The 14,607-nt window shown below is 41.3% G+C and overlaps 1 protein-coding gene across 1 annotated transcript in view; it reads left to right on the top strand.

Annotated features, from left to right (window-relative positions):
* The window catches only part of HARS1 (histidyl-tRNA synthetase 1), a 115,221-nt gene that overhangs the window by 13,382 nt on the left and 87,232 nt on the right, over positions 1-14,607 (top strand). Inside the window, 1 exon segment of the mRNA XM_053718603.1 lies at positions 7,081-7,176. Coding sequence (XP_053574578.1) covers positions 7,081-7,176 — 96 coding nt within the window.

Raw genomic sequence — 14,607 nt, 5'->3', positions numbered from 1 at the left:
CCCAGTTTTGCATAACCAACACCGTTACATTTATATAATTTTTATCTCTGATTACCTATATCTAAGCCCCATGCAGACTGTCCCTTATCTCAGTGATTTTTACAATATTTCATTTTAGCCATTATGATTCACCGGTGTGAGCATAATGTTATATGGCACACATGAACTAGCACTGTCTGGCTGTATTGAAATATTTTTAAAAGTACTGAGATAAGGACGGATTGCAGAGGCTTAGAAACAGGCAAACTTAGAAGTTATAAAGTATATTACTATAATAATGTTGGTTATGCAAAGCAGGGAAATAGGTAATAAAGGGATTACCTATTCTTTTTAAACAATAACAAGTAGAGTGTCCCTTTAAACTGTCATAATTCAGACAGAGTATTCCCTTTTTAACAACTTTCCAGTTTACTTCTATTATTAAATTTGCTTTGTTCTTTTGGTATCCTTTTGTTAGGCTGATTGGAACCCTCCATTATAAAATGTGCTTTGTTTTCTTCATATCCCTTGTTAGGTTGGCTGATAGGAGCACAGGAGCGTGCACATGTCTTTATCACTTTATGGCAGCAGTGTTTGTATCTATGTTATAACATTGCTATAAACAATGGGGCAACTGCAAACACTGCTTCCAAATGGCTAGAGACACATGCACGCTCCTGAGTTCATCTTGGATTACTCTTTAACAAAGGATACAAAGAGAACTAGTCAAAATTAATAATAGAAGTAAACTGCAAAGTTGTTTCAAAATGCATGCTCTATCCAATCATAGTTTAATTTTGACTATAACGTCCCTTTTTAATTGGATTTGAATTATTGTTAAGTTGTAAAAAAACATAATTTATGCTTACCTGATAAATTCCTTTCTTCTGTAGTGTGATCAGTCCACGGGTCATCATTACTTCTGGGATATTACTCCTCCCCAACAGGAAGTGCAAGAGGATTCACCCAGCAGAGCTGCATATAGCTCCTCCCCTCTACGTCACTCCCAGTCATTCGACCAAGGACCAACGAGAAAGGAAAAGCCAAGGGTGAAGTGGTGACTGGAGTATAAATTAAAAAATATTTACCTGCCTTAAAAACAGGGCGGGCCGTGGACTGATCACACTACAGAAGAAAGGAATTTATCAGGTAAGCATAAATTATGTTTTCTTCTGTTAAGTGTGATCATTCCACGGGTCATCATTACTTCTGGGATACCAATACCAAAGCAAAAGTACACGGATGACGGGAGGGATAGGCAGGCTCTTTATACAGAAGGAACCACTGCCTGAAGAACCTTTCTCCCAAAAATAGCCTCCGATGAAGCAAAAGTGTCAAATTTGTAAAATTTGGAAAAAGTATGAAGCGAAGACCAAGTTGCAGCCTTGCAAATCTGTTCAACAGAGGCCTCATTCTTGAAGGCCCAAGTGGAAGCCACAGCTCTAGTAGAATGAGCTGTAATTCTTTCAGGAGGCTGCTGTCCAGCAGTCTCATAAGCTAAACGAATTATGCTACGAAGCCAAAAAGAAAGAGAGGTAGCGGAAGCTTTTTGACCTCTCCTCTGCCCAGAGTAAATGACAAACAGAGAAGACGTTTGTCGAAATTCCTTAGTTGCCTGTAAGTAAAATTTTAGAGCACGGACTACATCCAGGTTGTGCAGTAGACGTTCCTTCTTTGAAGAAGGATTTGGGCATAAAGAAGGAACAACAATCTCTTGATTGATATTCCTGTTAGTAACTACCTTAGGTAAGAACCCAGGTTTAGTACGCAGGACTACCTTATCCGAATGAAAAATCAAATAAGGAGAATCACAATGTAAGGCTGATAATTCAGAGACTCTTCGAGCCGAGGAAATAGCCATTAAAAATAGAACTTTCCAAGATAACAACTTTATATCAATGGAATGAAGGGGTTCAAACGGAACGCCCTGTAAAACATTAAGAACAAGGTTTAAACTCCATGGTGGAGCAACAGTTTTAAACACAGGCTTAATTCTGGCCAAAGCCTGACAAAAAGCCTGGACGTCAGGAACTTCTGACAGACGTTTGTGTAACAGAATGGACAGAGCTGAGATCTGTCCCTTTAATGAACTAGCAGATAAACCCTTTTCTAAACCTTCTTGTAGAAAAGACAATATCCTAACCTTACTCCAAGAGTAACCTTTGGATTCACACCAATATAGGTATTTACGCCATATCTTATGGTAAATCTTTCTGGTAACAGGTTTCCTAGCCTGTATTAAGGTATCAATAACTGACTCAGAAAATCCACGTCTTGATAAAATCAAGCGTTCAATTTCCAAGCAGTCAGCTTCAGAGAAGTTAGATTTTGATGTTTGAAGGGACCCTGTATCAGAAGGTCCTGTTTCAGAGGTAGAGACCAAGGTGGACAGGATGACATGTCCACCAGGTCTGCATACCAAGTCCTGCGTGGCCACGCAGGTGCTATTAGAATCACTGATGCTCTCTCTTGTTTGATTCTGGCAATCAATCGAGGAAGCAACGGGAAGGGTGGAAACACGTAAGCCATCCTGAAGTCCCAAGGTGCTGTCAGAGCATCTATCAGGACTGCTCCTGGATCCCTGGATCTGGACCCGTAACGAGGAAGCTTGGCGTTCTGTCGAGACGCCATGAGATCTATCTCTGGTTTGCCCCAACGTCGAAGTATTTGGGCAAAGACCTCCGGATGAAGTTCCCACTCCCCCGGATGAAAAGTCTGACGACTTAAGAAATCCGCCTCCCAGTTCTCCACTCCCGGGATGTGGATTGCTGACAGGTGGCAAGAGTGAGACTCTGCCCAGCAAATTATCTTTGATACTTCCATCATAGCTAGGGAGCTTCTTGTCCCTCCCTGATGGTTGATGTAAGCTACAGTCGTGATGTTGTCCGACTGAAACCTGATGAACCCCCGAGTTGTCAACTGGGGCCAAGCCAGGAGGGCATTGAGAACTGCTCTCAATTCCAGAATGTTTATTGGCAGGAGACTCTCCTCCTGACTCCATTGTCCCTGAGCCTTCAGAGAATTCCAGACGGCACCCCAACCTAGAAGGCTGGCGTCTGTTGTTACAATTGTCCAGTCTGGTCTGCTGAATGGCATCCCCCTGGACAAATGTGGCCGAGAAAGCCACCATAGAAGAGAATTTCTGGTCTCTTGATCCAGATTCAGAGAAGGGGATAAGTCTGAGTAATCCCCATTCCACTGACTTAGCATGCACAGTTGCAGTGGTCTGAGGTGTAAGCGTGCAAAGGGTACTATGTCTATTGCCGCTACCATTAAGCCGATTACCTCCATGCATTGAGCCACTGACGGGTGTTGAATGGAATGAAGGGTGCGGCAAGCACTTTGAAGTCTTGTTAGCCTGTCCTCTGTCAGGTAAATCTTCATTTCTACAGAATCTATAAGAGTCCCCAGGAAGGGAACTCTTGTGAGTGGAACGAGTGAACTTTTCTTTTCGTTCACCTTCTATCCATGTGACCTTAGAAATGCCAGCACTAACTCTGTATGAGACTTGGCAGTTTGAAAGCTTGAAGCTTGTATCAGAATGTCGTCTAGGTATGGAGCTACCGAGATTCCCCGCGGTCTTAGTACCGCCAGAAGAGCACCCAGAACCTTTGTGAAGATTCTTGGAGCTGTAGCCAATCCGAATGGAAGAGCCACAAACTGGTAATGCCTGTCTAGGAAGGCAAACCTTAGGTACCGATAATGATCTTTGTGAATCGGTATGTGAAGGTAAGCATCTTTTAAATCTACAGTGGTCATGTATTGACCCTCTTGGATCATAGGTAAAATTGTCCGAATAGTCTCCATCTTGAACGATGGAACTCTTAGGAATTTGTTTAGGATCTTTAAGTCCAGGATTGGTCTGAAAGTTCCCTCTTTTTTGGGAACCACAAACAGATTTGAGTAAAACCCCTGTCCCTGTTCCGATCGTGGAACTGGATGGATTACTCCCATTAACAAGAGCTCTTGTACGCAGCGTAGAAACGCCTCTTTCTTTGTCTGGATTGTTGACAATCTTGACAGATGAAATCTCTCTCTTGGAGGAGAGTATTTGAAGTCCAGAAGGTATCCCTGAGATATTATCTCTAGCGCCCAGGGATCCTGAACATCTCTTGCCCAAGCCTGGGCGAAGAGAGAAAGTCTGCCCCCCACTAGATCCGATCCCGGATCGGGGGCCCTCAATTCATGCTGTTTTAGGGGCAGCAGCAGGTTTCCTAGTCTGCTTGCCCTTGTTCCAGGACTGGTTAGGTTTCCAGCCTTGTCTGTAGCGAGCAACAGCTCCTTCCTGTTTTGGTGCAGAGGAAGTTGATGCTGCTCCTGCTTTGAAATTACGAAAGGAACGAAAATTAGACTGTCTAGTCTTGGCTTTGGCTTTGTCCTGAGGCAGGGCATGGCCTTTACCTCCTGTAATGTCAGCGATAATCTCTTTCAACCCGGGCCCGAATAAGGTCTGCCCTTTGAAAGGTATATTAAGCAATTTAGACTTAGAAGTAACATCAGCTGACCAGGATTTTAGCCACAGCGCCCTGCGTGCCTGAATGGCGAATCCTGAATTCTTCGCCGTAAGTTTAGTAAGATGTACTACGGCCTCCGAAATGAATGAATTAGATAGTTTAAGGACTCTAAGCCTGTCCGTAATGTCGTCCAGAGTAGCTGAACCAATGTTCTCTTCCAGAGACTCAATCCAGAATGCCGCTGCAGCCGTGATCGGCGCAATGCATGCAAGGGGTTGCAATATAAAACCTTGTTGAACAAACATTTTCTTAAGGTAACCCTCTAACTTTTTATCCATTGGATCTGAAAAAGCACAGCTATCCTCCACCGGGATAGTGGTACGCTTAGCTAAGGTAGAAACTGCTCCCTCCACCTTAGGGACCGTTTGCCATAAGTCCCTTGTGGTGGCGTCTATTGGAAACATTTTTCTAAATATCGGAGGGGGTGAGAACGGCACACCGGGTCTATCCCACTCCTTAGTAACAATTTCAGTAAGTCTCTTAGGTATAGGAAAAACCTCAGTACTCGTCGGTACCGCAAAATATTTATCCAACCTACACATTTTCTCTGGTATTGCAACTGTGTTACAATCATTCAGAGCCGCTAACACCTCCCCTAGTAATACACGGAGGTTTTCCAGTTTAAATTTAAAATTTGAAATATCTGAATCCAGTCTGTTTGGATCAGAACCGTCACCCACAGAATGAAGTTCTCCATCCTCATGTTCTGCCACCTGTGACGCAGTGTCTGACATGGCCCTAATATTATCAGCGCACTCTGTTCTCACCCCAGAGTGATCACGCTTACCTCTTAGTTCTGGTAATTTAGCCAAAACCTCAGTCATAACAGTAGCCATATCCTGTAATGTGATTTGTAATGGCCGCCCAGATGTACTCGGCGCTACAATATCACGCACCTCCCTCTGAGCGGGAGATGTAGGTACTGACACGTGAGGCGAGTTAGTCGGCATAACTCTCCCCTCGTTGTTTGGTGAAATTTGTTCAATTTGTACAGATTGACTTTTATTTAAAGTAGCATCAATACAGTTAGTACATAAATTTCTATTGGGCTCCACTTTGGCATTGCAACAAATGACACAGGTATCATCCTCTGAATCAGACATGTTTAACACACTAGCAAATAAACTTGCAACTTGGAAATACAATTCAATTAGAATAATATTAAAACGTACTGTGCCTTTAAGAAGCACAGAAGATCTATGACAGTTGAAAATTAATAAATTGAAACAGTTATAGCCTCAATCCTTGTAAACAACACAACTTTAGCAAAGGTTTAATCCCATTAGCAAAGATAACAAATTCTGAAAGCAGGAAACAAATTACAGAATAAACGTTTTTTATCTCAGTCAAACTATAATTCTCACAGCTCTGCTGAGAGAAATTACCTCCCTCAAAATAAGTTTTGAAGACCCCTGAGCTCTGTAGAGATGAACCGGATCATGCAGGGAATACAATGAGTTGCTGACTGAAATATTTGATGCATAGTAAAAGCGCCAAAAAACGGCCCCTCCCCCTCACACACAGCAGTGAGGGAGAACAGAAACTGTCAGAAAAACAGATTAAGCAACTGCCAAGTGGAAAAATAGTGCCCAAACATTTATTCACACAGTACCTCAGCAAATGAAAACGATTTTACATTCCAGCAAAAACGTTAAACATAATCTCTAGTTATTAAACAGCTTTATGTATTTCTTACAGTGTAATTCTAGTGAAGTACCATTCCCCAGAATACTGAAGTGTAAAGTATACATACATGACATTATATCGGTATGGCAGGATTTTCTCATCAATTCCATTGTCAGAAAATAAAAACTGCTATATACCTCTATGCAGATTCATCTGCCCGCTGTCCCCTGATCTGAAGTTTACCTCACTCCTCAGATGGCCGAGAACAGCAATATGATCTTAACTACTCCGGCTAAAATCATAGCAAAACTCTGGTAGATTCTTCTTCAAACTCTGCCAGAGAGGTAATAACACACTCCGGTGCTATTTTAAAATAACAAACTTTTGATTGAAGATATAAAACTAAGTATAATCACCATAGTCCTCTCACACATCCTATCTAGTCGTTGGGTGCAAGAGAATGACTGGGAGTGACGTAGAGGGGAGGAGCTATATGCAGCTCTGCTGGGTGAATCCTCTTGCACTTCCTGTTGGGGAGGAGTAATATCCCAGAAGTAATGATGACCCGTGGACTGATCACACTTAACAGAAGAAATACTGTTTTATGTTGTTTCTTCAACAAAGGAGAATAAAGCAAATATGTTAATATAGGTAATGTTCTATCAGAATTGTGAAAGAAAAAAAATTGTGTTTTATTCCAATTATGACAACCAAACTGGAAAACAATGCAGATTTTTCTAACATAATGGCAACGGCTAGTTTTGTCTACTCCAGTAACAAGTCTTGATTAATACCTATAAATAAAGCAAGTGGTGGGCGGAATTTAACTACTGAAAAACAGTTGCATCAAACAAGTTGTTAATAACAGAAAAGTATTACAATTATAAGTTGTGGTACTTTTTATAAGGTAAATTGTACTGAATTAACTTTATGTATTTTCTGCAACTTTTATTTTGTACAGGAAACATTAACTGGAAAATATGGAGAAGATTCCAAGCTGATTTATGACCTAAAGGACCAGGGAGGCGAATTGCTTTCTTTACGCTATGACCTCACTGTATCCTTTTTTTATTATTTATACCCTAGGACCTTTGACATTTTATAGATAATTTAGACAGACATGTTTTATTAACACCCACTAAGCAGAAGTGTAATTTATATTGTCACTATAAATTTAATCTTGAAATAATTATTTTTATGAACAAGATCTATTCTTTAAGTTTAGATGATGTTCTTGAACGGATGTCATCCATGCAGATATTGTCTGGCGTGTACCAAAGAGTAGAGAAAGCAAATTATGTTAAAGATGCAAAGCTTGATGCTGAAAGTTAAAGGGACAGTCTACACAAAAAATGTTACTGTTTAAAAAGATAGATAATGCCTTTACTACCCATTTCCCAGCTTTGCACAACCAACATTGTTAGATTAAAGGGACAGTACACTATACAATTGTTTTTATATTAATGTATGTTCAATGACTTGTTATACCAACTGCAGAGTATAAAATGTATGAGAAATTGCATTTTCAGGTTTGTGTATATGAAGTAGCTGGTTTTGTGCTTTAAACCACAGCCTATTACAATGGGTTGAGTTCAGGGAATATCATATCTCACTATGTTATCACTTTTATGTACACAGACTTTCTTCCTTATCTTAAATTTGTCTGGGAAACTAAAGCTCAATAGATAGAGAGAACAATGGAAAACTATAATTGTATTACTTAAAGGGACACTATACCAAAAAAATGTCTTTCATAATTCAAGTAGAGAATACAATTTTAAACAACATTCCAATTTACTTCTATTATCTAACTTGGTTAATTTTTTTATATATCCTTTGTTGAAGAAATAGCAATGTACATGGGTGAGCCAATCACACGAGGCATCTATGTGCGGTCACCAATCAGCAGCTAATGAGCCTATCTAGATATGCTTTTCAGCAAATAATTTCAAGAGAATGAAGCAAATTAGAAAATAGAATTAAATTAGAAAGTTATTTAAAATTGCATACTCTTTCTATATCATGAAATAACAAAATTGGGTTTCATGTACCTTTAACTATCCTGCAGCAGACTGAGTGTAATTTCTCCAACATTGGTGTGTCCGGTCCACGGCGTCATCCTTACTTGTGGGATATTCTCTTCCCCAACAGGAAATGGCAAAGAGTCCCAGCAAAGCTGGTCACATGATCCCTCCTAGGCTCCACCCACCCCAGTCTTTCTCTTTGCCGTTGCACAGGCAACATCTCCACGGAGATGGTTAAGAGTTTTTTGGTGTTTAAATGTAGTTTTATTCTTCTATCAAGTGTTTGTTATTTTAAAATAGTGCTGGTATGTACTATTTACTCTGAAACAGAAAAGGATGAAGATTTCTGTTTGTGAGAGGAAGATGATTTTAGCAGACAGTAACTAAAATCGATTGCTGTTTCCACACAGGACTGTTGAGATGAAGTAACTTCAGTTGGGGGAAACAGTTAGCAGTCTTTTCTGCTTAAGGTATGACTAGCCATATTTCTAACAAGACCATGTAATGCTGGAAGGCTGTCATTTCCCCTCATGGGGACCGGTAAGCCATTTTCTTAGTTAAACATAAAAGAATAAAGGGCTTCAAAAAGGGCTTAAAAACTGGTAGACATTTTTCTGGGCTAAAACAATTGCTTTACTAGGCATATTATGCAGATTCTAACTAATTATTGGTATTATAATCTTGGGGAACGTTTAGAAAAACGGCAGGCACTGTGTTGGACACCTTTTTCAGATGGGGGCCTTTCTAGTTATAGACAGAGCCTCATTCTGGGACTGTATAGGGGTTAAATGTAAAAACGGCTCCGGTTCCGTTAATTTAAGGGTTAAAGCTCTGAAATTTGGTGTGCAATACTTTTAATGCTTTAAGACACTGTGGTGAAATTTTGGTGAATTTTGAACAATTCCTTCATACTTTTTCACATATTCAGTAATAAAGTGTTTTCAGTTTGAAATTTAAAGTGACAGTAACGGTTTTATTTTAAAACGTTTTTTGTGCTTTGTTGACAAGTTTAAGCCTGTTTAACATGTCTGTACCATCAGATAAGCTATGTTCTATATGTATGAAAGCCAATGTGTCTCCCCATTTAAATTTATGTGATAATTGTGCCATAGTGTCCAAACAAAGTAAGGACAGTAATGCAACAGATAATGATATTGCCCAAGATGATTCCTCAAATGAGGGGAGTAAACATGATACTACATTATCCCCTACTGTGTCTACACCAGTTATGCCCACACAGGAGGCCCCTAGTACATCTAGTGCGCCAATACTTATTACCATGCAACAATTAACGGTTGTAATGGATAACTCCATAGCAAATCTTTTATCCAAAATGCCTACTTATCAGAGAAAGCGCGATTGCTCTGTTTTAAACACTGAAGAGCAAGAGGACGCTGATGATAACTGTTCTGACATACCCTCACACCAATCTCAAGGGGCCATGAGGGAGGTTTTGTCTGATGGAGAAATTTCAGATTCAGGAAAAATTTCTCATCAAGCTGAACCTGATGTTGTGACATTTAAATTTAAATTAGAACATCTCTGCGCACTGCTTAAGGAGGTGTTATCTACTCTGGATGATTGTGACAATTTGGTCATTCCAGAGAAATTATGTAAGATGGACAAGTTCCTAGAGGTTCCGGTGCCCCCCGACGCTTTTCCTATACCCAAGCGGGTGGCGGACATAGTAAATAAAGAGTGGGAAAGGCCCGGCATACCTTTTGTTCCCCCCCCTATATTTAAGAAATTATTTCCTATAGTCGACCCCAGAAAGGACTTATGGCAGACAGTCCCCAAGGTCGAGGGGGCGGTTTCTACTCTAAACAAACGCACTACTATTCCTATCGAAGATAGTTGTGCTTTCAAAGATCCTATGGATAAGAAATTAGAGGGTTTGCTTAAAAAGATTTTTGTACAGCAAGGTTACCTTCTACAACCAATTTCATGCATTGTTCCTGTCACTACGGCAGCGTGTTTCTGGTTCGAGGAACTAGAAAAATCGCTCAGTAAAGAATCTTCGTATGAGGAGGTTATGGACAGAGTTCAAGCACTTAAATTGGCTAACTCTTTTGTTTTAGATGCCGCTTTGCAATTAGCTAGATTAGCGGCGAAAAATTCAGGGTTTGCTGTCGTGGCGCGCAGAGTGCTTTGGCTAAAGTCTTGGTCAGCGGATGTGTCTTCCAAGACAAAATTGCTTAACATTCCTTTCAAAGGTAAAACATTATTTGGACCTGATTTGAAAGAGATTATTTCAGACATCACTGGGGGAAAGGGCCACGCCCTCCCACAGGATAGGTCTTTTAAGGCTAATAATAAGCCTAATTTTCGTCCCTTTCGCAGAAACGGACCAGTCTCTAATTCTGTATCCTCTAAGCAAGAGGGTAATACTTCACAACCCAAACCAGCCTGGAAACCAATGCAAGGCTGGAACAAGGGTAAGCAGGCCAAGAAGCCTACCACTGCTACCAAAACAGCATGAAGGGATAGCCCCCGATCCGGGACCGGATCTAGTGGGGGGCAGACTTTCTCTCTTTGCTCAGGCTTGGGCAAGAGATGTTCAGGATCCTTGGGCGCTAGAAATAGTTTCTCAAGGTTATCTCATGGAATTCAAGGAACTACCCCCAAGGGGAAGGTTCCACAGGTCTCAATTATCTTCAAACCAAATAAAGAGACAGGCATTCTTACATTGTGTAGAAGACCTGTTAAAGATGGGAGTGATACATCCAGTTCCAATAAGAGAACAAGGAATGGGATTTTATTCCAATCTGTTCATAGTTCCCAAAAAAGAGGGAACATTCAGACCAATTTTGGATCTAAAGATCCTAAACAAATTTCTCAGGGTACCATCGTTCAAAATGGAAACTATTCGAACGATCCTACCTACTATCCAGGAAAATCAATTTATGACTACCGTGGATTTAAAGGATGCGTACCTTAGGAACTGATGATGTTCCTTGTGGATAGGAATATTCCTATCCACAAGGAACATCATCAGTTCCTAAGGTTCGCTTTTCTGGACAAGCATTACCAGTTTGTGGCACTTCCATTCGGATTAGCCACTGCTCCAAGGATTTTCACAAAGGTACTAGGGTCCCTTCTAGCGGTTCTAAGACCAAGGGGCATTGCAGTAGTACCTTACTTGGACGACATCCTGATTCAAGCGTCGTCCCTGTCAAAAGCAAAGGCTCATACGGACATCGTCCTAGCCTTTCTCAGATCTCACGGATGGAAGGTGTTCTCTGTCCCCGTCAACAAGAGTTCCCTTCTTGGGAACAATAATAGATTCCTTAGAAATGAGGATTTTTCTGATAGAGGTCAGAAAATCAAAACTTCTAAGCTCTTGTCAAGTACTTAATTCTGTTCCTCGTCCTTCCATAGCGCAGTGCATGGAAGTAATAGGATTGATGGTTGCAACAATGGACATAGTTCCTTTTGCACAAATTCATCTAAGACCATTACAACTGTGCATGCTCAGACAGTGGAATGGGGATTATACAGACTTGTCTCCGACGATTCAAGTAGATCAAAAGAAGAGATTCACTCCGTTGGTGGCTGACCCTGGACAATCTGTCACAGGGAATGAGCTTCCGCAGACCAGAGTGGGTCATTGTCACGACCGACGCCAGCCTAGTGGGCTGGGGCGCGGTCTGGGAATCCCTGAAAGCTCAGGGTCTATGGTCTCGGGAAGAGTCTCTTCTCCCGATAAACATTCTGGAACTGAGAGCGATATTCAATGCTCTCAGAGCTTGGCCTCAACTAGCAAAAGGCCAAATTCATAAGGTTTCAGTCAGACAACATGACGACCGTTGCATATATCAATCATCAGGGGGGAACAAGGACTTCCCTGGCGATGAAAGAAGTGACCAAGATAATTCAATGGGCGGAGGATCACTCCTGCCACTTGTCTGCAATCCACATCCCAGGAGTGGAAAATTGGGAAGCGGATTTTCTGAGTCGTCAGACATTCCATCCGGGGGAGTGGGAACTCCATCCGGAAATCTTTGCCCAAATAACTCAATTATGGGGCATTCCAGACATGGATCTGATGGCGTCTCGTCAGAACTTCAAGGTTCCTTGCTACGGGTCCAGATCCAGGGATCCCAAGGCGACCCTAGTAGATGCACTAGTAGCACCTTGGACCTTCAACCTAGCTTATGTATTCCCACCGTTTCCTCTCATCCCCAGGCTGGTAGCCAGGATCAATCAGGAGAGGGCCTCGGTGATCTTGATAGCTCCTGCGTGGCCACGCAGGACTTGGTATGCAGACCTGGTGAATATGTCATCGGCTCCACCATGGAAGCTACCTTTGAGACAGGACCTTCTTGTTCAGGGTCCATTCGAACATCCGAATCTGGTTTCCCTCCAACTGACGGCTTGGAGATTGAACGCTTGATTTTATCAAAGCGTGGGTTTTCAGATTCTGTAATAGATACTCTGATTCAGGCTAGAAAGCCTGTAACTAGAAAAATTTACCATAAAATATGGAAAAAATATATCTGTTGGTGTGAATCTAAAGGATTCCCATGGAACAAGATAAAAATTCCTAAGATTCTATCCTTTCTACAAGAAGGTTTGGAGAAAGGATTATCTGCAAGTTCTCTGAAGGGACAGATCTCTGCTTTATCTGTTTTACTTCACAAAAGACTGGCAGCTGTGCCAGATGTTCAAGCATTTGTTCAGGCTCTGGTTAGGATCAAGCCTGTTTACAGACCTTTGACTCCTCCCTGGAGTCTAAATCTAGTTCTTTCAGTTCTTCAAGGGGTTCCATTTGAACCCTTACATTCCGTAGATATTAAGTTATTATCTTGGAAAGTTTTGTTTTTGGTTGCAATTTCTTCTGCTAGAAGAGTTTCAGAGTTATCTGCTCTGCAGTGTTCTCCGCCCTATCTGGTGTTCCATGCAGATAAGGTGGTTTTGCGTACTAAGCCTGGTTTTCTTCCGAAAGTTGTTTCCAACAAAAATATTAACCAGGAGATAGTTGTACCTTCTTTGTGTCCGAATCCAGTTTCAAAGAAGGAACGTTTGTTACACAATTTGGACGTAGTCCGTGCTCTAAAATTCTATTTAGAGGCTACTAAAGATTTCAGACAAACATCTTCCTTGTTTGTTGTTTATTCTGGTAAAAGGAGAGGTCAAAAAGCGACTTCTACCTCTCTTTCCTTTTGGCTTAAAAGCATTATCCGATTGGCTTATGAGACTGCCGGACGGCAGCCTCCTGAAAGAATCACAGCTCACTCCACTAGGGCTGTGGCTTCCACATGGGCCTTCAAGAACGAGGCTTCTGTTGACCAGATATGTAAGGCAGCGACTTGGTCTTCACTGCACACTTTTGCCAAATTTTACAAATTTGATACTTTTGCTTCTTCGGAGGCTATTTTTGGGAGAAAGGTTTTGCAAGCCGTGGTGCCTTCCATTTAGGTGACCTGATTTGGTCCCTCCCTTCATCCGTGTCCTAAAGCTTTGGTATTGGTTCCCACAAGTAAGGATGACGCCGTGGACCGGACACACCAATGTTGGAGAAAACAGAATTTATGCTTACCTGATAAATTACTTTCTCCAACGGTGTGTCCGGTCCACGGCCCGCCCTGGTTTTTTAATCAGGTCTGATGAATTATTTTCTCTAACTACAGTCACCACGGTATCATGGTTTCTCCTATATATATTTCCTCCTGTCCGTCGGTCGAATGACTGGGGTGGGCGGAGCCTAGGAGGGATCATGTGACCAGCTTTGCTGGGACTCTTTGCCATTTCCTGTTGGGGAAGAGAATATCCCACAAGTAAGGATGACGCCATGGACCGGACACACCGTTGGAGAAAGTAATTTATCAGGTAAGCATAAATTCTGTTTTCTTCTGCTGGCTGTGTTTACTTAGGCTATTCAATAGCTGATACTCCAGTATCAAAACTTTTAGTATAGATTGGAAAACCACAAGCTAAATCCGCTATTTCAAAGGGGTAAAGGGGCTACTTGTAAACAATTGAATACACTTCAGCAGGTAAAATGGAACATTGGGAACAATTTAAATGGGAAAACATTTTTGGGTGAACTGTCCCTTTTAATATACTTTATAACATGTAAACCTCTAAATGTCTGCCTGTTTCAAAGGATCTATTGACACTCTCTTAATCATATTATTTTGTATTTGCTTTTCACAACAGGAGACTGTTAGTTCATGTGGGCCATATAGATAACAATGTGTTCATACCTGGGGAGTTATATAAAGGGACAGTCTACACCAGAAGTGTTATTATTTTAAAAAGATAGATAATCCCTTTTATTACCCATTCCCCAGTTTTGCATAACCGACACAGTTATATTAATATACGTTTTACCTCTGTGATTAACTTGTATCTAAGCATCTTCTGACAGCTCTCTGATCACATGACTTTTTGTTATCTATTGACTTGCATTTTAGCTAATTAGTGCAGTGTCTGCCACAAGCCATGGGCGTGATCACAATGTT

Source organism: Bombina bombina, chromosome 6 (genome assembly GCF_027579735.1).
Source record: "Bombina bombina isolate aBomBom1 chromosome 6, aBomBom1.pri, whole genome shotgun sequence".
NCBI classification, from domain to species: domain Eukaryota; kingdom Metazoa; phylum Chordata; class Amphibia; order Anura; family Bombinatoridae; genus Bombina; species Bombina bombina.
This window is presented reverse-complemented; position numbering and strand designations above follow the sequence as displayed.